This window comes from Convolutriloba macropyga, chromosome 5 (genome assembly GCF_964194025.1).
Source record: "Convolutriloba macropyga chromosome 5, txConMacr16.3, whole genome shotgun sequence".
Classification (NCBI taxonomy): domain Eukaryota; kingdom Metazoa; phylum Xenacoelomorpha; order Acoela; family Convolutidae; genus Convolutriloba; species Convolutriloba macropyga.
Genome location: NC_134472.1, coordinates 73,170,705 through 73,197,243, shown reverse-complemented (window position 1 = coordinate 73,197,243; position 26,539 = coordinate 73,170,705). Strand labels below are relative to the sequence as shown.

At 34.5% G+C, this 26,539-nt stretch overlaps 2 protein-coding genes across 2 annotated transcripts in view; both read left to right on the top strand.

Annotated features, from left to right (window-relative positions):
* Positions 1-26,539, top strand: part of LOC142339626 (coatomer subunit beta'-like) — a 263,545-nt gene that overhangs the window by 30,470 nt on the left and 206,536 nt on the right. The gene's annotated exons all lie outside the window — the stretch shown is intronic.
* On the top strand, positions 61-16,000 carry LOC142340494 (neuronal acetylcholine receptor subunit alpha-5-like). Its single transcript, XM_075391069.1, has 3 exons — positions 61-849; positions 14,718-15,014; positions 15,372-16,000. Exons 1-3 carry the CDS (start codon positions 417-419, stop codon positions 15,998-16,000), a joined length of 1,359 nt encoding a protein of 452 aa, XP_075247184.1. The 5' UTR covers positions 61-416.

Sequence of the window (26,539 nt, the reverse complement as noted above, 5' to 3'; positions counted from 1 at the left end):
GTCCATACCAATGGGCGTTTCCAAATGGATTAGTCTTTTCCGAAATTTCAGGTGCGGTTATACAAAGAACTGGCTTAGCCTGCTATTAATAGCCATTACAATAGTTTTCGCCATCCATTAACTACAAGAATTACAAAATTCCCAGTAATGCAAATAAAGCATTATTCTCGTCCATTCTCTGACGCTCATTTTTTCATTTTTGATGAAAAGTCAAAACCAAAAACCTTAAGTTTAAGCCTTAAGTTTAACAGGGCTTACTGATTCCACTCAGCTACAACCGAATTTTGCTGGACAAAAGGTTTACGAAAATTAAATTCGGTTTTTACGGAGTGATTAAACGATTTGATTGAAAGATAAAAAGAAACGTTTCCACAAATTCAAGCTTAAACAAGATTGAAATGTAATTACTGTCTCAAATGGGCGTCATTCATTCTACGTCCCCAGTTCGGAAATCACTTTTCCATTTTAAAAAGTTAGATGAACATTATTGTTACTCTGTAAATTTAGGAAACTCAAAAATGGAAAACCTCAGCAATATAGGACTGTTTGTACTGTTTATTAGCGCCCGTTGCACTGCAGACAACTACGTACCTACCGATACATACATCGTCGAAAACGAACTGCACGAAACATTGATGGCGAAATACGACAAGCGTGTGCGACCTGTCAAAAATAATACAACGACAATTAATCTGACTTACGGCGCTGCTTTGTACCAACTGGTAGGCTTTGATTCCAAAAAGGAAACCGTTACACTTTTGATGTGGCAACGGCTGTACTGGACAGACGAGATATTATGCTGGAATCCCGACGATCAACACGGAGTCAACACACTTCGATACATGCAAGGTGATAAATACCCCAAGAATTCACAGAAAAGAGTCTTGCTCGCCAAGTTAGCTACATAGTGAAACATACCCCGCAGACTGCCGGAAAATAGCCGCCGTTGATTCCCATAACTCTATTGGGATTGAAAGAAAAGAAAATATCAACAAAAATTTTTGTATAAAAACATTTTTAAGTGCGATTTACTTTGATGTCATTTCGAAATTGAATATACTCCTGTCTCTCAGTGAGAGGCTACAGGGTCTAGTATCAATACCAATAAGCACTATAGATAGTAACTAAAACTTATGAGAACAAAGTTCAAGTACCGGGCATCTAAAAATGGGCTTTATGGGTTTATCCCGTTTCTATTTCTGACTTTGATTTTTTTTTTACTCTCTTTATTTTGGATTGCTTTGCTGAGCAGCTGCTGTTTAAAAGGACTTTGGGCAGAACGACAAAAAAGTGAAACTAGCCTAGAGAAGTCAAAAAGATTCCACGCTAAATGTCAAAAAAGCGGCAAAATGGGTAAAGCGAAAAAAACGTTCGACGGAGCGCTATAATAGCCGGCTAAGATGAGGGCGGCTATTAATAAAAACGTAAATCAACCGACTAAACATCGGAAGAATTGCTCTCGAACGATTAGTGGGAGCTCTAATCAATTGCAGCTTGGGAGCTCTAATCAATTGCAGCTTGCTTCAGTCGGGGGGGGGGGGCTCAATGGGACTATGAAGTTCAATAGTGGGCTTCAGTAACCACATTAGAGGTTAAAATATACCACTATTAAGATTCAAAGTCAAAAATGGCAGTAGTTTCGGCGCATTTTTCATTTGTTTTTTAGTATTAAATTGCCGCCAATTGAGTTCAGCTGCTTGAAATTTTGATTGCGACCGAAATTTAGATCGCGCGAAACGCAAGTCAAGGGCGTAAAAGTCACTCGAAAATTCGAAAAGGTCAAGCGAAAATTTTGCATAACATAGCCGGAAAAACTCCAGAAGTGACTCGAAGCGTTAAAAATTTACAAAAAAACGTAATTGCAGCTGAAGCCATTACCCTTTGTATCAAACCATTAACTCCCCAGGTCTGACAAAAAAGTGAGATTTAAACCACTGTCACCAGGAGAAACAAAATGCAGCAAAAAATATTATCGAAAAAGTTTGGTAATGTTAAAAAAGTCCGAAATATTTAGGATGGTCAAAATACTTATAGGTTCAAAAAGCTGCCAGGGCCATCAAATGCCCTCAAATAAGTCATGATTCTAGTCTCAAAGATCGCGAAAGCAAACGGCAGATAATAATCTTAGAAACTAAATTAAAATTTTCAAAAAGAATGCTCAAATATAAGAATCAGAAAACCACAACAATTAGATTTCTGATCACTGCAATTGAGAAGAAAACAACACATACTTCTCCCTTGTTTTATAGACGCTGGACCAAATAATTTCATACTAAATCAAAAAATTAATTAATCAGAGAAAAGACAAAAGCAACAGAATAATATTCAAAGGCAAAAAATGGTTTAAAATTAATACCGAGGCCGCAAGAAAATTGAAATAATAGCACTAAGTAGAAATTTTTGGGAAATGCTGGCTAGCTAACTCTCAGTACTGCCTTATTTTGAACGAAATCAATTGCAAACCAAAGAAGTGACAAAAATCACAGTAAAAGCTGAAATCAATCAATTTTTTATATGTGAAATATGGACTAAAAAAATGTGAACAATATGCACAGTAAGAAAACATTTTTAAATGTAAGAAGCACCGTAACCAAAAGACTTATTTTTAATTTTTAGAAGCTCAAAATCTAATTTAAAAAATCAAGAAACACGAATAAAATTCATTGTTCAGCATTCGAGACATAGAAAAGACAACGAGTCATCCGAGAAAAAGAGCCATCTTTCTGAACAGAACAAAAAAGTAGAAAAAAGATTTCAAACATACGAAACATTGAAATAAATCAAAAATATTGAGTTTTTGTTGAACGAAATTAAAGTCACTCGAAAATTCGAAAAGGTCAAGCGAAAATTTTGCATAGCATAGCCCAAAAACTCCAGAAGTGACTCGAAGCGTTAAAAATTTACAAAAAAAACGTAATTGCAGCTGAAGCCATTACCCTTTGTATCAAACCATTAACTCCCCAGGTCTGATAAAAAGGGTGAAATTTAAACCACTGTCACCAGGAGAAACAAAATGCAGCAAAAAATATTATCGAAAAAGTTTGGTAATGTTAAAAAAGTCCTAAATAATTAGGATGGTCAAAATACTTATAGGTTCAAAAAGCTGCCAGGGCCATCAAATGCCCTCAAATAAGTCATGATTCTAGTCTCAAAGATCGCGAAAGCAAACGGCAGATAATAATCTTAGAAACTAAGTTAAAATTTTCAAAAAGAATGCTCAAATTTAAGAATCAGAAAACCACAACAATTAGATTTCTGATCACTGCAATTAAGAAGAAAACAACACATACTTCTCCCTTGTTTTACAGACGCTGGACCAAATAATTTCATACTAAATCAAAAAATAAATTAATCAGAGAAAAGACAAAAGCAACAGAATAATATTCAAAGGCAAAAAATGGTTTAAAATTAATACCGAGGCCGCAAGAAAATTGCAATAATAGCACTAAGTAGAAATTTTTGGGAAATGCTGGCTAGCTAACTCTCAGTACTGCCTTATTTTGAACGAAATCAATTGCAAACCAAAGAAGTGACAAAAATCAAAGTAAAAGCTGAAATCAATCAATTTTTTTATATGTGAAATATGGACTAAAAAAATGTGAACAATATGCACAGTAAAACATTTTTAAATGTAAGAAGCACCGTAACGAAGAGACTTATTTTTGATTTTTAGAAGCTCAAAATCTAATTTAAAAAATCAAGAAACACGAATAAAATTCATTGTTCAGCATTCGAGACATAGAAAAGACAACGAGTCATCCGAGAAAAAGAGCCATCTTCCTGAACAGAACAAAAAAGTAGAAAAAAGATTTCAAACATACGAAACATTGAAATATGCCAAAAATATTGAGTTTTTGTTGAACGAAATTAAAGTCACTCGAAAATTCGAAAAGGTCAAGCGAAAATTTTGCATAACATAGCCGGAAAAACTCCAGAAGTGACTCGAAGCGTTAAAAATTTACAAAAAAAACGTAATTGCAGCTGAAGCCATTACCCTTTGTATCCAACCATTAACTCCCCAGGTCTGACAAAACAAGGGTGAAATTTAAACCACTGTCACCAGGAGAAACAAAATGCAGCAAAAAATATTATCGAAAAAGTTTGGTAATGCTAAAAAAAGTCCGAAATAATCAGGATGGTCAAAATACTTATAGGTTCAAAAAGCTGCCAGGGCCATCAAATGCCCTCAAATAAGTCATGATTCTAGTCTCAAAGATCGCGAAAGCAAACGGCAGATAATAATCTTAGAAACTAAGTTAAAATTTTCAAAAAGAATGCTCAAATTTAAGAATCAGAAAACCACAACAATTAGATTTCTGATCACTGCAATTAAGAAGAAAACAACACATACTTCTCCCTTGTTTTACAGACGCTGGACCAAATAATTTCATACTAAATCAAAAAATAAATTAATCAGAGAAAAGACAAAAGCAACAGAATAATATTCAAAGGCAAAAAATGGTTTAAAATTAATACCGAGGCCGCAAGAAAATTGAAATAATAGCACTAAGTAGAAATTTTTGGGAAATGCTGGCTAGCTAACTCTCAGTACTGCCTTATTTTGAACGAAATCAATTGCAAACCAAAGAAGTGACAAAAATCAAAGTAAAAGCTGAAATCAATCAATTTTTTTATATGTGAAATATGGACTAAAAAAATGTGAACAATATGCACAGTAAAACATTTTTAAATGTAAGAAGCACCGTAACCAAAAGACTTATTGTTGATTTTTAGAAGCTCAAAATCTAATTTAAAAAATCAAGAAACACGAATAAAATTCATTGTTCAGCATTCGAGACATAGAAAAGACAACGAGTCATCCGAGAAAAAGAGCCATCTTCCTGAACAGAACAAAAAAGTAGAAAAAAAGATTTCAAACATACGAAACATTGAAATATGCCAAAAATATTGAGTTTTTGTTGAACGAAATTAAAGTCACTCGAAAATTCGAAAAGGTCAAGCGAAAATTTTGCATAACATAGCCGGAAAAACTCCAGAAGTGACTCGAAGCGTTAAAAATTTACAAAAAAAACGTAATTGCAGCTGAAGCCATTACCCTTTGTATCCAACCATTAACTCCCCAGGTCTGACAAAACAGGGGTGAAATTTAAACCACTGTCACCAGGAGAAACAAAATGCAGCAAAAAATATTATCGAAAAAGTTTGGTAATGCTAAAAAAGTCCGAAATAATCAGGATGGTCAAAATACTTATAGGTTCAAAAAGCTGCCAGGGCCATCAAATGCCCTCAAATAAGTCATGATTCTAGTCTCAAAGATCGCGAAAGCAAACGGCAGATAATAATCTTAGAAACTAAGTTAAAATTTTCAAAAAGAATGCTCAAATTTAAGAATCAGAAAACCACAACAATTAGATTTCTGATCACTGCAATTAAGAAGAAAACAACACATACTTCTCCCTTGTTTTACAGACGCTGGACCAAATAATTTCATACTAAATCAAAAAATAAATTAATCAGAGAAAAGACAAAAGCAACAGAATAATATTCAAAGGCAAAAAATGGTTTAAAATTAATACCGAGGCCGCAAGAAAATTGAAATAATAGCACTAAGTAGAAATTTTTGGGAAATGCTGGCTAGCTAACTCTCAGTACCGCCTTATTTTGAACGAAATCAATTGCAAACCAAAGAAGTGACAAAAATCAAAGTAAAAGCTGAAATCAATCAATTTTTTTATATGTGAAATATGGACTAAAAAAATGTGAACAATATGCACAGTAAAACATTTTTAAATGTAAGAAGCACCGTAACCAAAAGACTTATTTTTGATTTTTAGAAGCTCAAAATCTAATTTAAAAAATCAAGAAACACGAATAAAATTCATTGTTCAGCATTCGAGACATAGAAAAGACAACGAGTCATCCGAGAAAAAGAGCCATCTTCCTGAACAGAACAAAAAAGTAGAAAAAAGATTTCAAACATACGAAACATTGAAATATGCCAAAAATATTGAGTTTTTGTTGAACGAAATTAAAGTCACTCGAAAATTCGAAAAGGTCAAGCGAAAATTTTGCATAACATAGCCGCAAAAACTCCAGAAGTGACTCGAAGCGTTAAAAATTTACAAAAAAAACGTAATTGCAGCTGAAGCCATTACCTTTTGTATCCAACCATTAACTCCCCAGGTCTGACAAAAAAGGGTGAAATTTAAACCACTGTCACCAGGAGAAACAAAATGCAGCAAAAAATATTATCGAAAAAGTTTGGTAATGTTAAAAAAGTCCGAAATAATTAGGATGGTCAAAATACTTATAGGTTCAAAAAGCTGCCAGGGCCATCAAATGCCCTCAAATAAGTCATGATTCTAGTCTCAAAGATCGCGAAAGCAAACGGCAGATATTAATCTTAGAAACTAAGCTAAAATTTTCAAAAAGAATGCTCAAATTTAAGAATCAGAAAACCACAATAATTAGATTTCTGATCACTGCAATTAAGAAGAAAACCACACATACTTCTCCCTTGTTTTATAGACGCTGGACCAAATAATTTCAAACTAAATCGAAAAAAAATTAATCAGAGAAAAGACAAAAGCAACAGAATAATATTCAAAGGCAAAAAATGGTTTAAAATTAATACCGAGGCCGCAAGAAAATTGCAATAATAGCACTAATTAGAAATTTTTGGGAAATGCTGGCTAGCAAACTCTCAGTACTGCCTTATTTTGAACGAAATCAATTGCAAACCAAAGAAGTGACAAAAATCAAAGTAAAAGCTGAAATCAATCAATTTTTTTATATGTGAAATATGGACTAAAAAAATGTGAACAATATCACAGTAAGAAAACATTTTTAAATGTAAGAAACACCGTAACCAAAAGACTTATTTCTGATTTTTAGAAGCTCAAAATCTAATTTAAAAAATCAAGAAACACGAATAAAATTCATTGTTCAGCATTCGAGACATAGAAAAGACAACGAGTCATCCGAGAAAAAGAGCCATCTTCCTGAACAGAACAAAAAAGTAGAAAAAAGATTTCAAACATACGAAACATTGAAATAAATCAAAAATATTGAGTTTTTGTTGAACGAAATTAAAGTCACTCGAAAATTCGAAAAGGTCAAGCGAAAATTTTGCATAACATAGCCGGAAAAACTCCAGAAGTGACTCGAAGCGTTAAAAATTTACAAAAAAAACGTAATTGCAGCTGAAGCCATTACCCTTTGTATCAAACCATTAACTCCCCAGGTCTGACAAAAAAGGGTGAAATTTAAACCACTGTCACCAGGAGAAACAAAATGCAGCAAAAAATATAGAAAAAGTTTGGTAATGTTAAAAAAGTCCGAAATAATTAGGATGATCAAAATACTGATAGGTTTAAAAAGCTGACAGGGCTATCAAATACCCTCAAATAAGTCACGATTCTAGTCTCAAAGATCTCGAAAGCAGATAATAATCTTAGAAACTAAGTTAAAATTTTCAAAAAAAGAATGCTCAAATTTAAGAATCAGAAAACCACAACAATTAGATTTCTGATCACTGCAATTGAGAAGAAAACAACACATACTTCTCCCTTGTTTTATAGACGCTGGACCAAATAATTTCATACTAAATCAAAAAATTAATTAATCAGAGAAAAGACAAAAGCAACAGAATAATATTCAAAGGCAAAAAATGGTTTAAAATTAATACCGAGGCCGCAAGAAAATTGAAATAATAGCACTAAGTAGAAATTTTTGGGAAATGCTGGCTAGCTAACTCTCAGTACTGCCTTATTTTGAACGAAATCAATTGCAAACCAAAGAAGTGACAAAAATCACAGTAAAAGCTGAAATCAATCAATTTTTTATATGTGAAATATGGACTAAAAAATGTGAACAATATGCACAGTAAGAAAACATTTTTAAATGTAAGAAATACCGTAACCAAAAGACTTATTTTTGATTTTTAGAAGCTCAAAATCTAATTTAAAAAATCAAGAAACACGAATAAAATTCATTGTTCAGCATTCGAGACATAGAAAAGACAACGAGCCATCCGAGAAAAAGAGCCATCTTCCTGAACAGAACAAAAAAGTAGAAAAAAGATTTCAAACATACGAAACATTGAAATATGCCAAAAATATTGAGTTTTTGTTGAACGAAATTCAAGTCCGTGATGTTGCACAAAAAAGACTTTCTAGTAATTAAAACCAAAATACAAATATAAACTGAGGAAAATTGGAAAAACTACAAAAATCGGATCAGCATATAAACAATTTCTTAAAAACAAATTTACATCGGGGTAGAAAGAGGCGCTTAGTATCTAAATTATCAAAAAAAATGTGCCATATTAACTGATTTTTGAAAAAAACGGCTCAAAGATCCAAAAACACTGTAACAATTTCCGAGGTTTACATTTCAATATAGCATCGAACAAAGTTATTTCTACAAAAAAAGCAAATTACAAGCAAAAATAAAACTTGGTCACTTAGGCGAAAAAAACGGTTATTTATATGTGTCAAAAAATCATTCATTAAACGCAGCGCATGATTAAAAAACTTCTTTTGCACAGAAAATATTGGAGAAGTCATAAAGATTTCACGCAAAATGTCGAAAAAGCGGCAAAATGGGTAAAGCGAAAAAAAAGTTTGACGAAGTAAAAAAGGAGCGCTATAATAGCCGGCTGAGAAGATGATAAAAACGTAAATCAACCGACTAAACATCGGAAGAATTGCTCTCGAACGATTAGTGGGAGCTCTAATCAATTGCAGCCTGCTTCAGTCGGGGGGTGGGGGTAGGAAGGGGGAGCCTAAATGAGACTAAAAAGTTCAATATTGAACTTCAAATAACCACATTAGAGGTTAACATATACCACTATTAAGATTCAAAGTCAAAAAAGGGTTTTAGTTTCGGCGCATTTTTCATTTGTTTTTTAGTATTAAATTGCCGCCAATTGAGTTCAGATGCTTGAAATTTTGATTGCGACCGAATTTTAGATCGCGCGAAACGCAAGTCAAGGGCGTAAAAGTCACTCGAAAATTCAAAAAGGTCAAGCGAAAATTTTGCATAAAAAACAACCGAAAAAACTCCGGAAGTGACTCGAAGAGTTAAAACTTTACAAAATGTTATTGCAGCTGAAGCCATTACCCTTTGTATCAAACCATTAACTCCCCAGGCCTGATATTTAAAAAAGGTGAAATTTAAACCACTGTCACCAGGAGAAACAAAATGCAGCAAAAAATATTATCGAAAAAGTTTGTTAATGATAAAAAAAAGTCCGAAATAATTAGGATGATCAAAATACTGATAGGTTTAAAAAGCTGACAGGGCTATCAAATACCCTCAAATAAGTCACGATTCTAGTCTCAAAGATCTCGAAAGCAGATAATAATCTTAGAAACTAAGTTAAAATTTTCAAAAAAAGAATGCTCAAATTTAAGAATCAGAAAACCACAACAATTAGATTTCTGATCACTGCAATTAAGAAGAAAACAACACATACTTCTCCCTTGTTTTATAGACGCTGGACCAAATAATTTCATACTAAATCAAAAAATAAATTAATCAGAGAAAAGACAAAAGCAACAGAATAATATTCAAAGGCAAAAAATGGTTTAAAATTAATACCGAGGCCGCAAGAAAATTGCAATAATAGCACTAAGTAGAAATTTTTGGGAAATGCTGGCTAGCAAACTCTCAGTACTGCCTTATTTTGAACGAAATCAATTGCAAACCAAAGAAGTGACAAAAATCAAAGTAAAAGCTGAAATCAATCAATTTTTTTATATGTGAAATATGGACTAAAAAATGTGAAAATATGCACAGTAAGAAAACATTTTTAAATGTAAGAAACACCGTAACCAAAAGACTTATTTTTGATTTTTAGAAGCTCAAAATCTAATTTAAAAAATCAAGAAACACGAATAAAATTCATTGTTCAGCATTCGAGACATAGAAAAGACAACGAGTCATCCGAGAAAAAGAGCCATGAAAAGACAACGAGTCATCCGAGAAAAAGAGCCATCTTCCTGAACAGAACAAAAAAGTAGAAAAAAGATTTCAAACATACGAAACATTGAAATATGCCAAAAATATTGAGTTTTTGTTGAACGAAATTAAAGTCCATGATGTTGCACAGAAAACACTTTCTAGTAATTAAAACCAAAATACAAATATAAACTGAGGAAAATTGGAAAAACTACAAAAATCGGATCAGCATATAAACAATTTCTTAAAAACAAATTTACATCGGGGTAGAAAGTGGCGTTTAGTATCTAAATTATCAAAAGAAATGTGCCATATTAACTGATTTTTGAAAAAAGACGGCTGAAAGATCCAAAAAACACTGTAACAATTTCCGACGTTTACATTTCAATATAGCATCGAACAAAGTTATTTCTACAAAAAAAGCAAATTACAAGCAAAAATAAAACTTGGTCACTTAGGCGAAAAAAACGGTTATTTATATGTGTCAAAAAATCATTCATTAAACGCAGCGCATGATAAAAAAACTTCTTTTGCTCAGAAAACATTGGAGAAGTCAAAAAGATTTCACGCAAAATGTCGAAAAAGCGGCAAAATGGGTAAAGCGAAAAAAAAGTTTGACGAAGTAAAAAAAGGAGCACTATAATAGCCGGCTGAGATGATAAAAACGTAAATCAACCGACTAAACATCGGACGAATTGCTCTCGAACGATTAGTGGGAGCTCTAATCAATTGCAGCCTGCTTCAGTCGGGGGGCTAAATGGGACTATGAAGTTCAATAGTGGGCTTCAAATAACCACATTAGAGGTTAAAATATACCACTATTAAGATTCAAAGTCAAAAATGGTATTAGTTTCGGCGCATTTTTCATTTAATTTTTAGTATTAAATTGCCGCCAATTGAGTTCAGCTGCTTGAAATTTTGATTGCGACCGAATTTTAGATCGCGCGAAACGCAAGTCAAGGGCGTAAAAGTCACTCGAAAATTCAAAAAGGTCAAGCGAAAATTTTGCATAAAAAACAACCGAAAAAACTCCGGAAGTGACTCGAAGAGTTAAAACTTTACAAAATGTTATTGCAGCTGAAGCCATTACCCTTTGTATCAAACTATTAACTCCCCAGGCCTGATATTAAAAAAAGGTGAAATTTAAACCACTGTCACCAGGAGAAACAAAATGCAGCAAAAAATATTATCGAAAAAGTTTGTTAATGTTAAAAAAAAGTCCAAAATAATTAGGATGACCAATATACTGATGGGTTCAAAAAGCTGACAGGGCTATCAAATACCCTCAAATAAGTCACGATTTTAGTCTCAAAGATCTCGAAAGCAAACGGCAGATAATAATCTTAGAAACTAAGTTAAAATTTTCAAAAAAAGAATGCTCAAATTTAAGAAGCAGAAAACCACAACAATTAGATTTCTGATCACTGCAATTAAGAAGAAAACAACACATACTTCTCCCTTATTGTATATACGCTAGACCAAATAATTTCGAACTAATTCAAAAAAAATATATATTAATCAGAGAAAAGACAAAATATTTTTAAAAAATATTCAAAGGCAAAAAATTGTTTAAAATTAATACCGAAGCCGCAAGAAAATTGCAACAATGGCACAAAGTAGAAATTTTGGGAAATGCTGGCTAGCAAACTCTCAGTACTGCCTTATTTTGAACGAAATCAATTGCAAACCAAAGAAGTGACAAAAATCGAAGTAGTGACAAATCGAAGTAAAAGCTGAAATCAATCAATTTTTTTATATGTGAAATATGGACTAAAAAACGTGAACAATATGCACAGTAGGAAAACATTTTTAAATGTAAGAAACACCGTAACCAAAAGACATAAATTTGATTTTTAGAAGCTCAAAATCTAATTTAAAAAATCAAGAAACACGAATAAAATTCATTGTTCAGCATTCGAGACATAGAAAAGACAACGAGTCATCCGAGAAAAAGAGCCATCTTCCTGAACAGAACAAAAAAGTAGAAAAAAGATTTCAAACATACGAAACATTGAAATATGCCAAAAATATTGAGTTTTTGTTGAACGAAATTAAAGTCCATGATGTTGCACAAAAAACACTTTCTAGTAATTAAAACCAAAATACAAATATAAACTGAGGAAAATTGGAAAAACTTCAAAAATCGGATCAGCATATAAACAATTTCTTAAAAACAAATTTACATCGGGGTAGAAAGAGGCGTTTAGTATCTAAATTATCAAAAGAAATGTGCCATATTAACTGATTTTTGAAAAAAGACGGCTCAAAGATCCAAAAACACTGTAACAATTTCCGAGGTTTACATTTCAATATAGCATCGAACAAAGTTATTTCTACAAAAAAAGCAAATTACAAGCAAAAATAAAACTTGGTCACTTAGGCGAAAAAAACGGTTATTTATATGTGTCAAAAAATCATTCATTAAACGCAGCGCATGATAAAAAAACTTCTTTTGCTCAGAAAATATTGGAGAAGTCAAAAAGATTTCACGCAAAATGTCGAAAAAGCGGCAAAATGGGTAAAGCGAAAAAAAAGTTTGACGAAGTAAAAAAAAGGAGCGCTATAATAGCCGGCTGAGAAGATGATAAAAACGTAAATCAACCGACTAAACATCGGACGAATTGCTCTCGAACGATTAGTGGGAGCTCTAATCAATTGCAGCCTGCTTCAGTCGGGGGGCTAAATGGGACTATGAAGTTCAATAGTGGGCTTCAAATAACCACATTAGAGGTTAAAATATACCACTATTAAGATTCAAAGTCAAAAATGGTATTAGTTTCGGCGCATTTTTCATTTGTTTTTTAGTATTAAATTGCCGCCAATTAAGTTCAGATGCTTGAAATTTTGATTGCGACCGAATTTTAGATCGCGCGAAACGCAAGTCAAGGGCGTAAAAGTCACTCGAAAATTCAAAAAGGTCTAGCGAAAATTTTGCATAAAAAACAACCGAAAAAACTCCGGAAGTGACTCGAAGAGTTAAAACTTTACAAAATGTTATTGCAGCTGAAGCCATTACCCTTTGTATCAAACCATTAACTCCCCAGGCCTGATATTAAAAAAAGGTGAAATTTAAACCACTGTGACCAGGAGAAACAAAATGCAGCAATAAATATTATAGAAAAAGTTGGTTAATGTTAAAAAAAAAAGTCCGAAATAATTAGGATGATCAAAATACTGATAGGTTTAAAAAGCTGACAGGGCTATCAAATACCCTCAAATAAGTCACGATTCTAGTCTCAAAGATCTCGAAAGCAAACGGCAGATAATAATCTTAGAAACTAAGTTAAAATTTTCAAAAAAAGAATGCCCAAATATAAGAATCAGAAAACCACAACAATTAGATTTCTGATCACTGCAATTAAGAAGAAAACAACACATACTTCTCCCTTATTGTATATACGCTAGACCAAATAATTTCGAACTAATTAAAAAATATATATATTAATCAGAGAAAAGACAAAATATTTACAAATAATATTCAAAGGCAAAAAATTGTTTAAAATTAATACCGAAGCCGCAAGAAAATTGCAATAATAGCACTAAGTAGAAATTTTGGGAAATGCTGGCTAGCTAACTCTCAGTACTGCCTTATTTTGAACGAAATCAATTGCAAACCAAAGAAGTGACAAAAATCAAAGTAAAAGCTGAAATCAATCAATTTTTTTATATGTGAAATATGGACTAAAAAAATGTGAACAATATGCACAGTAAAAAATTTTTAAATGTAAGAAGCACCGTAACCAAAAGACTTATTTTTGATTTTTAGAAGCTCAAAATCTAATTTAAAAAATCAAGAAACACGAATAAAATTCATTGTTCAGCATTCGAGACATAGAAAAGACAACGAGTCATCCGAGAAAAAGAGCCATCTTCCTGAACAGAACAAAAAAGTAGAAAAAAGATTTCAAACATACGAAACATTCAAATATGCCAAAAATATTGAGTTTTTGTTGAACGAAATTAAAGTCCATGATGTTGCACAAAAAACACTTTCTAGTAATTAAAACCAAAATACAAATATAAACTGAGGAAAATTGGAAAAACTTCAAAAATCGGATCAGCATATAAACAATTTCTTAAAAACAAATTTACATCGGGGTAGAAAGAGGCGTTTAGTATCTAAATTATCCAAAAAAATGTGCCATATTAACTGATTTTTGAAAAAAGACGGCTCAAAGATCCAAAAACACTGTAACAATTTCCGAGGTTTACATTTCAATATAGCATCGAACAAAGTTATTTCTACAAAAAAAGCAAATTACAAGCAAAAATAAAACTTGGTCACTTAGGCGAAAAAAACAGTTATTTATATGTACCATTCTGTCAAAAAATACTTATCAAAGTCAAAAATTCATTCACTAAACGCAGCGCATGATAAAAAAAACTTCTTTCGCTCAGAAAAAATTAGTTCACACGGCAATTTTACGCAATTTCGCTTTTAGGTCAAAACAAACGAATAGTATTTCGGAACGAAGATGAACGAATAGTACTTCAGGTTAAAAAAATCCTTAAGAAAACCAATACTCCTCTTCGAGTCGTAAAAGACCAACACGTTGACAATAATTGCTATGAACTTCTTTCAAGAGTAATTAAAAAGCAACACTGCTTCAGTTTAATTTCACAATTTCTTTTCACGTATGATTCAATAGACTCCAGTTCCTGATATAACTCTGGAAAAACCTGGAATAATTTGCGCTCGTTTTCGGTTTGACTTTAACCACAACGAGTTCTTAAAGACAGGCTGAAAACTTTCTTCGTTGTCTCAGTGTTAACGACGTTTGGTCTTTCTGTAGATTCTCTGTGGGTTCCTGATCTGCACCCCTACAATGACATCGGCCTATACGACGCTGTCAAGTTCAGAAGATCAATTCCCCTTACAGTGGATCACACTGGAACTGTTGGATGGTACCGCCCGGTATCTTTGGAAACCATTTGTTCCCTGGATGTCACCACATTCCCATTTGACGAGCAGGAGTGTTTCATCACAATTGGATCATGGCAATACGATTCAAAAGAAGTTGAGATTAAGTGCGAAAAACAAACCTTGGACGTCACTAGCTATGCAACACATAGCCTTTGGGAATTAACAGGTTGAAATTCCCAGACTTTATAAGAATTGCACTTTTTGCAAATGGAAATAGCGAAACAAATTTATGATTCGATAAATAATTTGAGTCCTTCCTTAAAGCTTGCTTATGTGGACTTTTCCTAGTATTGCATAAAAAATGCATAGTTAATCCACTAGTTAGGATGGCCTGTCACTTAACCATAAAGTAGTAATTAGTCTACTCTTTTTGGGAAAGCACCCCTTGAGACCCCCGGAAGATTCAAATAGCCAAATATTGGCAAAGGCAGTCCGTAGCCGGGGATATAGGACACACATTCTACTGGAACAGTTGAAAAAAATCGATGCAAAATTTTATAGTCAGAGATTTATTTAATTTTAGGAACTTCATGTGAGCAGGGAATGATAACTGGACACACCGAACAACCCAAATTCTACAGTGTTATACGACTGTCACTTCAATTCAGACGCTTGAGCGCATTCTACGTTCGCAATTTGATTTTACCCAACGCGTTGCTCCTAACATTAAGCAGTTTGACCTTTTTCTTGCCTGGCGATTCGGGCGACCGAATTGGGTTCGGGGTAACTGTAACACTGACCCTTTGTGTCAACTTAGTCATAGTGATTGACTTCATCCCAGAAACGTCTAAAACTATTCCGTCGCTCTGCAATTACTACTTGGTCAGTATTTTCTGCTCCGGGTTTTCTCTTCTAATGGCTGCATTGTCTTTGAATGCTCACGTTTGGGCGCTTCATATGAGAACTCGGGAAACGAACAAAAGCATTGTGGAGCTTGCGAATGCTGCAACGGTGGCGTCCATGCAGCAATTCAATTTGCAGCCCAAGAAAACCCAAATGACCCAAACCGTTCACCCCGATGAGACATTCAACACATTTTGTTCGGCAGATGGAGTATTTTTCAAATCTCTCAGAAAACTGGATTTAATTCTTGGAGTTTGCTATCTAGTAGGAACAACTCTTTATAGCAGCCTGTTCATCTATTTACAATGAAGAATTTTATGTCACTTACGCTTCCTATCAGTTCCTTTTTCACAACGTGCCACAACACTGCTACATGCACACCTGAAAATGGTCAGCCGTGGAAGATTTAAGATCAAAGATATGCTGTAGTAGTAGTAGTAGTATTAGTGTACGCTTGCATGTCGCCACCTTCGCATTCAAACTCCTCGTTGTTCTGTTCGACGTCCGCCAGAGAGGAGGCACCAAATTGTTGTTCAAAGGCCTATTTAAATTTCCTCAATTGAGAAAATTAACTTTATTTAATGGATAGAAATCTGTTCTTGTATATGCGTGTATTAAAGCATAGTCCTTTCTGATTCCCTGTATTTGCCACACTTTGATCATCGTACCTCCCTGGTTTCAATAACTCAAGAAGCTCGCTATATAATACAAATAAATTGCATGCCAAAAAAATACTTCTATTTTAGGAGCATTTAAACTCAATTAAATTTTAACCTATATTTTTTGCCTTAAATCAGGAAAGTCAGCTGAGTTAATCCGGGGCTCTTCTTACAGCTTAAGCTATGCTGAACAGGTCAAGCAGGTAATCGAGTTTCACGAAGTAATAACTCAATGTTTGCCAAGAAATCACACCAAAATTTTGCAAGTATTCGAAAAAAAATTACATCGCTGCTCCCCACACTAGTGATTATGGGTACGTGTGATTTTGAAACAAAAACAAAGCTAATTCAACAGACATTACAATGACAAAACATTGTCGCAAACTCACCAGTAATTCACGTCATTTCTCTGCGGATGTTTAATGCAAATTCAAAGTTAAACTAACGTGAAAACATAAGACACATTGAGACAACCTTCATTTTAATGTGAACATTCGACCGCTCCCAAGTTCAGTGGTCGTCTAATCGTATAAGCCCCCCCATGGTAATTATACCATAATGGGGCTATAATTTTGGGGGGGATAAAACCGATTTGACGGAGTTCGTCATTTTGTCATTGGGATATCTGGTTTTATTGGGCTTTTTATGTAAAAATCACGGGCGTAGGGAAGCAGCGGTCTAGTAGTATTAGTAGTAGCATATGCTTTTAAAGAATCCACGGGTGGTGTTTGACCCTTCAAATGTCATCTGTCTTGATTTTCTTGTCAGGATTACAGTTTCCGCAGGAGCGAACGATTCGCCATAGGCAGGTTTCGAGTTCGTTTTAACGTCTTCGAAATTAGTCGAAATTTCAGTCAAAGATGTTTGACGGACCCAGAAGTTTTCATTGGACTTTTTGACTCAAGTCAAGCGGAACTGTAGTTCCATAGAGTTCCATTTGTCACATTGTTTGATTCTTAGAGGTGTAAAACGTTTTTATAAAGAGTTGCCGATAGTGAATTTGATTTATTGACAAGATTACCATTGCGTTACTTGATGCTCCATTAGTCCCAATAAGCTAATCACTCTGTTCAACAAACTTGTTCCGCTCAGAATACCAAATTAATTCAAATTGAAAAAATCAAATTTTGCTTAGTTTTTCTGTTAATAAGTCTACTTATAAAACGAAATTTCAAAGTCCCTATAAATGTCCCAACTACCGATTAGGGAAACAATTTAAATGTCCGAAGTGTAAATATTTTCAGAGTTTTCACCGATAATCAAAGTTAACAAATATAACAATATTCGCGCTTCGTGCTTTTCAGTACACTCAATTGCTCAAATAACATAATAAGTAGAACTATGCCAGGCTTCGTTAAAACCAGAAACAGACTTTATGCTTTGCACAAAGTTTCTCTTACTTAGGAAACCTCATCACAAAAAAAAGATTGAGAATATCAAAGTTAATTCTCTCTTCAGCAAGTCGAAGTTAGTTGAACTGTACAATGACTTATATGATCTGAAACAATGCACGATAACAATTAATTTAATGCTCGAGACTTGTTCTTCAATACGCACCGTATGTAAGTTTAGTAGGACAAAAATTTCCACTGACTTTTGGTAGTTTTTTAAGCTCTACTTATGCTGCTTCACTAGTCAATTATGAACTTTTGATTGGATAGCTACCTATGTCGTAAGATTCTCTAAATACAATGAGTTTGGGGCTCGGGATATCTTACACAGTGCCCCATACTCACTAAACAAGTATGAATATAGCAAAATTCAGTGAAATTGGCCTACCAAATTCAGCATCTCGTACTTCGTTTGAGCTCAATTTGTTATAATAGATACGATTTCGTAATTAAAGAATATGAGGTAGTGATTGTTTGCTCATTTTGTGGTAGTGCGAGTTTGACTTCCATTTCATGTACGGTATTCTCGTTATAATAATAGCTACTAAACATAAAGGTTGACAAAGAACAAATCAAATTGGCTTCCATAGAATGTTGCAGTGTATGTTGCGTTTACATACAAGTTCTCACATACATTTGAAAAATAGAATAATAGTTAAAAAGTTAACTGCCATAAGATAGGAGAAATTATAGCCCTCTCTCCATTATAGAGTAACTTCAAAGATGGGGAGTTTAGGTTATAAGCCCACTCTTCAATAAGACCAAGCTGATCTCAAAAAACAAAGGCCACTTTGAAAAATCTAACAGTCGGTCTAATCAATCAGCTACAAGTCGGTCATAGGCAGACATTTGAGCTTAAGAAGACATATTACACGAAACTTTCCCAAGTTCATATTAAAGATTAAATTCAATTTCCAAATATAGACTTTTCCTATCATAAGAGAATGACACAATGGTTATTTCTCACTACTTTCTGAAATAATTATTTTTCTGATGTAAAACAGCACAAACAGAAAATTTTTTGGGCAGTGAACAATTCAAAATATAATCTAGACTGAGAAATGCCCCTCTCGAACACTGGGTGATTATTGGCTGGCCCAGCACGACGTCTTCAAATAGCATTTTGTACCTTTCAAATCTTTAAAATGAAAATATTACACCAACATCATTTCAGAAAGTAATGGCGAAAGTAGGTAAGTCAAAATAACAGCCTCCCTTCTTCAACAGCTCTCGATGAAGCATCATAAATCTTGCGCCACCTAATTGTTCTAGAGCCTCGAATGCAGCTCCCTAGGAGAGCGAAGCTAATTGTTGTCTTTAGATGACATCATGTTAGCGTACCTATCCTCTTTTTGCTCAGAGAGCTTCGATGCCAGTTGTTTCGGCGCTTTTGAAGCTGATGGGCCTCGGCTAATTTGAATCGCATTTTCATTTTTCAAAAATACGTGAAACACTGAGAGTAACAATTTTATAAAACATAACCGACTAGCGTCGGGCAAATTGCTCTCAAATCATATGGATGTGAGCCGAATGGGGCGTCAAGCAATTTGAGTGGGGAGGGGGTAAAATGATGCGGGTAGCATAGTGGGAGAGCCGGACGAGAGGAGGTCTAAAGCACGGTGTTGGAGGAAGGAAGGGGGTTTGGCGTGGGGTTTGACTGAGGGGGTGACAGGGGGGCCAAACTTTCAAGACTAAGAACTGCCCTTCACAAGTTGAAAATGTCCCCTCAAAATAAGTTCGGTAAAGCGCATACTTAGAGATTAGTAACGCACGAGGCTCTAAGGGAGCTGCTCGGCCACTTAATGCCCTCCGAGTGCTGCCTTCATATTCCGTTTTTACAGACAAAAAATCAAAGGGGTCAGAAGAAAGTTGGTCAAAAGACCAATTGGTGCAAAAAAAATTGCATAAAAAACCAAGGGACTAATATAATTGCTACAATCTAGGTTTGAGAACAATTTAACACGGTGTTTTAAACGGTGTATTAATGGAAATGAAAAATAATCATGCAGGCGTTAAGAATCACAAGGTCCAATGGAGCACAGCTCAGTAGATTGTATAGCTTGGCAGGTGGACGGAAAATAGCGCGAAATGATAAATACAATGAAGTAATTATTGCTCCATTCAAACGAAATCTTGAACCCAGTTAAGCCCTGCAAAGGAACTGTCTTTGGTGGGCATTTTTACAATAAAAAATATCGACGAACCGTTTTCTCCCCCTCCGTTTTTGTCAACAATTCACAAAAGCCTAAAGATTCTATCCTGACCTAGTTATAAAAACAATGCCCCCGTTGTTTCTGCAGCTATTGCAATCACAAATGAGTTGATATCAGGAGCTGCTACTTTCAGAATACCTTCAGAGACAAGGGGTCGTCCATTGCACCCGAGAAGGAGCTCCAGATAATTGGGATCATATCAAAACATTGAGAACCCAAGGTTTCCAAGTAGCAAACATTGTTCGTGAAATTCTGCCGAAGCAAAAATCTAACGATCCTGAAATCCTGAGAGTATACAGTTGCATCAGAAACCTCTGTACGAGCTTCGAACGTTAGCAGCTGTGAAGAGAGTCAACGGTGAATTGAATCGCTTTGCCCAGAAAAAGAAAAGACTATCAAAAGCTCGTCGGGAAAAATCACTTCGCGACCAAAAATCACTAAGAGCAAATAACTCTTGGTTCTCAGTTTATCATTTGATATAGCTTGAAAACTCATCTTGTGCTACTTCGAACCGGTTTGAGTACCTGGGCCTTAGTATCACGTGCTGAGTTTATAGGCTGAAGTATTGTGGGGCAAAATGTCTCGCAACTCCGAAGGGAAATGCAAAACATGTAAAAGTCAAAGCAAAATAGGAGAAGCTGTGTACAACTGTATCTCGTGTGGATTGAAGATGCACATGGAATGTGCTGGATTGGAAGAGGACGCCATAAAGTTGGTCTCAAGTCTGATGAGTAATGTTTTACTCCTGTGTAACGAATGCGTGAATAAGACGAAGAGACTGCCGATTCCACTCAACAGAAAGTAGACCTGCTAAATAGGTATTTTCGGTCTGTATTTTTTGAGAAGACCAAAGACACGGTAGCCGATGACTTTCCGGACCCAACCCTAATGAATTTTGATGTCAGATCAAAAAGAATAAGAGCCATCTTAGCAAACCTTGATGTCTCAAAAACTCGAGGTCCAGATAACATTCCCGCCTGTTTCTTGAAGCAACTGGCTGAACCGCTCAGTCTATCCCTGAGCGCCGTCTTTAGGAACATCAAAAGATTAGGAAAACACCCGAACTGTTGGAAAATTGGTACTGTGTCTCCCATCCATAAAAAAGGTTGCAGAGCAAGTGTCAAAAATTACAGACAAGTGACATTGCTGCCTATAGTTTCGAAATTACTCGAACGATGTATGTATGATCCGATCGAAAAGCAGTTCTCGGATCATTTAACAACCAGTCAACATGGATTTGTGAAAAAACGATCCGTTGTGTAGAACATGCTCTGTTTCTTGAACGACGTTCAAGTTGCGTTGGAAGGAAACCCAAATTCGGTGCACTCCTTATACACCGACTTCTCAAAAGCATTCGATAAGGTCCCGCATGCTGAATTGTTGATCAAAGTAAGGAGAATTGGAATGGGCGGGTGTGTACTTATTCTTCTCAAGGACTATTTATGTAACCGTAAACAGTTCGTAAGATGTGATGGTGTCAGGTCAGACCTTCTACAAGTATCAAGTGGTGTTTTGCAGGGCTCCATTTTGGGCCCCTTACTCTTCTGCATCTTCATAAATGATTTGCCATTTTCCTTGATATCCAGCACCCCATATTTGTATGCGGATGACGCAAAGTTCTTGTTTATTGACAAAAGTAACCAAAAAGAAGTTGACAGAATCTCTCTTTGGGTATCCAGGAACAGAATGTAACTTGCTGCTGAAAAATGTTGTTATATAGAATTTAAGGGACAGTCCCTCAGCCTTACGATGGATAACACCACATTAGAGCAATCCACAAAGGTGACTGACTTGGGAGTGCAGCTTACAGGTACCCTGAAGCGGCGTAGCACCTCGAGTCTAGGTTTGCGAAAGCTTATCGAACTTTTGGTTTTCTGAAGAGAAGTTTATCGAAGAATATGGAAACGAGAGTGAAAAATTGTGCTTACAAATCCCTATTTCTAACCTTGATTACTTTTGCATCAAGCACTTGGCACCCATCGCGTGGAAGTATGAGGCTAATGGAAAGATTTCAAAAACGTGCGTTGACGTGGATAACGGGCTATAGGAATGCGTCGTACTTTGAAAACATGGTATCCCTAAGATTACTTCCGCTTTCTATGTCTTTGCAACTCAATGATTTACTTCTATTGTCTAAACTGTACCATGATAAAGAAAACGCACTTCCATTGATAGAAACCTATGAAAACCAATATGGTAGAGTTAAAAACAGATTATTGAAAATTCCAAAACTGAGAACCGAGAAATTCAGAGAGAACTTTTACTTTCGAATTGCCAAAGTTGCCAACAATCTGCCTGAAGATATAGACTTTTCCCAGCCTTTGGGACTCAAAAGACGTATCCTGTCATTCATGTGGGACCGTCTGATATTGAATTTCAACGAAAGAGTAGTGTGTACATTGACCATTTTCTGTAATTGCTCCTATTGCAGAAAATAGTGGAATCAAGACCAAAACTTCTATGGGAGCAATCTCCTCGGCTTGATGCCGAAAAGTCACAACAACAACAACAACAACAACAACATTGACTAACTGAAACATTACAAAAAAAGCAATTCGTTTTTCAAAATAATTTTGCTGCTCGTATCCAGTGATCTTAACGTCTGCAATTGCACTTTATACGTACTTTAATGGTACGTTACTAAGTAAAACTAACAGGTTCACCAGCGGGCGTATAATTTATACGCCCACAACATTGGTTTTCAGAACAGGATATCCAATAATGTTTAAATGAATTAAATAGGTGGATTCAGGCAAAACAATAGGACACAAGCAAAACTGACTAATTATTGCTGGTGTACAACCTGCTAATAGCCAGAGGCGAAAGCAACCTGAAACCACTGGTCATTATTCTCCAGAATTTCGAGTTTGGCATAGATCGAGAAGGCTGACTTCAAGTAAATGGCTTTGAAAGTGCAACAAAATGCGTACCTCCATAGTGGTTAGAGGAGCTTCGAGCCATAGGGCCTCGAGTTGCTGTTTTAATAGTTCGGTAGTTCTTGGCCTGCGACAAAATTTTTTTTTGTCAAAGATTTTCTCGAAACTCTTTTGAAGAGTTTGATAACAAACTGGGCGTTGTAATTTTGCAAACAAATATTTACAGATTTAAGAGCACGTGCTCTTCACGTGAGTTAAAATTAACACGGTGACGTTGTCGTTTCTTCAAATCAAGAATTGAAAATTGTTTCAAAATTCGCAGTTGCTATTATATGCATGGCCATTGTCCTTCTGACCTCTATAAAAGCAACAAGAAAGACAGGTTGTATGACAGATGAAAATTGTAAGCCCGGGAAGTCTTGCAACCCCAGGAAGATATGCGTAAAACGTCGAGGAGCTGCAATCAAGTGACAGTTTGGATGCATGGAAGACTCCGATTGTGATGATCATTTTACAGCGATTTGAAAATTTGCGTAATTGGGGAAAGAACGTTGAGAAGCACCCCCTTCCAAAAACTTTGAACTAAAATTTGAATAACTAAGTGTATACAATTAAATTCCTGATTATTCTGAAGGCATGTAAACTGTAGCTTTTCTGTTATATTATTAATTTACATGTTTGGAAAGAAATTTTTTTGCAAACCAATTTGTGTTAATTTTGCAAACCAATTTGGGTTCTTAATCCTTACAAAGCGTTGTTGTCGTTCTGCTGTAACTTCCAATCTCTTTGTATGTAGATTTGTATGTCATTTTGCGGCCCCAAGGCTGGAGGTTTCGATGGCAAAAATGCGGTTTTTGAAGCCATGATTACTTCTTTGTCAATTTCAAGGCGCTCAGTTCTTTAGCATTCTAAAAACCTTTTCGCAAAGTTCCTCGCTCAGTTCCCATTTATGATGCAAAAATGTACTTTGTAACCAATGAAATTGAGGATCCAAATCTTCTGTGTATTTTGACATCTTCTTGATTTTCAGTCTCATTCTCAACGCAATATAATTGAAAATGCAGAGAAGAAGGAAATGTCGATTAAAAAGCACTTTGATTTAAAAAGAACGTTTCCGAACATTGCGTTCATGGTCAGGTTTACTTAAAACTGGTTCACAATCGATCAGGATTATTTACAAAGTATATATATATATATATATATATATATATATATATATATATATATATATATATATTTGTTACTGACTATGCAGTAGAATTGTCAATTAAATTTTAAATTGATTTAAAAAAACTGACGTTTTTGAACATTGCGTCCATCGTCAGGTTTAAAAATTAAATGAAATCTAAACTTATCATGAACTTGAATATAAACTTGTTTTTTGACTCTAATTCTAAGAAACGAGTTGAAATAACAACAAATTTTAGAAACTATATATAGTTAAGGTCACATTGACAACATTTAATTTACACTTATTACACTAAAATTAATTCAATTTTTACTCCGGAATTTTTGAAAATCCCAGTAATAATGCTTTCTATTCCTGAAAAGAAATTTTTATTTTCATTCCTATTTGTTGTTATCCTTGTTGTTGGGTTCACAAAATTTCTAATTAGCATGTACCAGAATGTTTTTAATTACAATTGCAAATTTTCAGACTGTAGCTTTTCTGTTATATTATTAATTTACATGTTTGGAAAGAAATTTTTTTGCAAACCAATTTGTGTTAATTTTGCAAACCAATTTGGGTTCTTAATCCTTACAAAGCGTTGTTGTCTTTCTGCTGTAACTTCCAATCTCTTTGTATGTAGATTTGTATGTCATTTTGCGGCCCCAAGGCTGGAGGTTTCGATGGCAAAAATGTGGTTTTTGAAGCCATGATTACTTCTTTGTCAATTTCAAGGCGCTCAGTTCTTTAGCATTCTAAAAACCTTTTCGCAAAGTTCCTCGCTCAGTTCCCATTTATGATGCAAAAATGTACTTTGTAACCAATGAAATTGAGAATCCAAATCTTCTGTGTATTTTGACATCTTCCTGATTTTCAGTCTCATTCTCAACGCAATATAAATGAAGATGCAAGATATATATATATATATATATATATATATATATATATATATATATATATATATATATATTTGTTACTGACTATGCAGTAGAATTGTCAATTAAATTTTAAATTGATTTAAAAAAACTGACGTTTTTGAACATTGCGTCCATCGTCAGGTTTAAAAATTAAATGAAATCTAAACTTATCATGAACTTGAATATAAACTTGTTTTTTGACTCTAATTCTAAGAAACGAGTTGAAATAACAACAAATTTTAGAAACTATATATAGTTAAGGTCACATTGACAACATTTAACTTACACTTATTACACTGAAATTAATTCAATTTTTACTCCGGAATTTTTGAAAATCCCAGTAATAATGCTTTCTATTCCTGAAAAGAAACTTTTATTTTCACTCCTATTTGTTGTTATCCTTGTTGTTGGGTTCACAAAATTTCTAATTAGCATGTACCAGAATGTTTTTAATTACAATTGCAAATTTTCAGATATGAACTATGTCAATGTCAATTCCCACCCTCGTTACTCTTCACGTGTACGTAGTTGCGGTTGTAAGTTTTAGCCGTTGATCGCTTCATTTGTTAGTTTTCAACCCGGTGACATTCATCGGGAATGTCCCGGTCAACAATGTGCGCTGTACTACAACAGTTCCCAACTTCTATTATTAACATGTTGGTTTAGTGTTCAGATAACCTATAGCTCCCCCGATCCTAATGGCGTGTATTATGTATTGTGGAGGCTTTATTCTGAAAGGCCCGTTTGAACAACATAGATGGATATAATACCCTAACAAGTAACTCTAAAATACACATGCGATTTCAAGTTTCTATCAAAAGATGATTTCAGGGTGAACAAGCAGGTTCTTAATTTTATTGTTGTGAAAATGATATGAATATCACGCAATTTAGTCTATCTACTAGCAAAACTTTAAAATATATTTCATCTGTATTATTCAAGAGCAATCAGTATAAGAATATTTTGTTGAGACTTTTAAATTTGTTGGGATGTTGTTCATTCTTGGAAGGTTGTGCTGCAATTTTTTTGTGGTTATTTAATCCAACGTCTCATTTACAATATTGGAAGACCACTCAGTTAGCTACTGTTTTCTTGTACACATACATCCAAGGACCTACATCAAAGATTGTCAATCACTCGTTGAATTAAAAATCTTCGATATAGTCACTTGAGTTACATTTTTTAAATTTCGTAATGGTTAAGAGCTACGGAAATTTAGGATCATGACGCTAAAATTAGATTTTATTACCATTGACAGCAAATTTTGCTAACATCACTTAGATTTTTGTTCAAATCTCGAAACCCCAAACCTCCATTACCGTTGGGTGGCTCAAATGTGAAATGTAATTTTTGCGAAGAGATTTTCCTTACTCAGGTTATTCCAGAAGATGACCTCTAACAGTGCACACCACGTTATCCTCCTACCTCTTGAACAATTTAATTTCCTGTGTGTCTTTTGTTTTATCTTTTTCTGCATAATAGAGACAGATCCATACTCTTTCCTTTAGGTTTTTGCACTCCGTATTTGTAAAATCCTGGCGTTTTGCTTGAAACTAGTTTCCCAATGATTTCAACTGGACTCCTTTCCATCAGAGTAAAGCGTTGGTTAAAATCAATGTACATT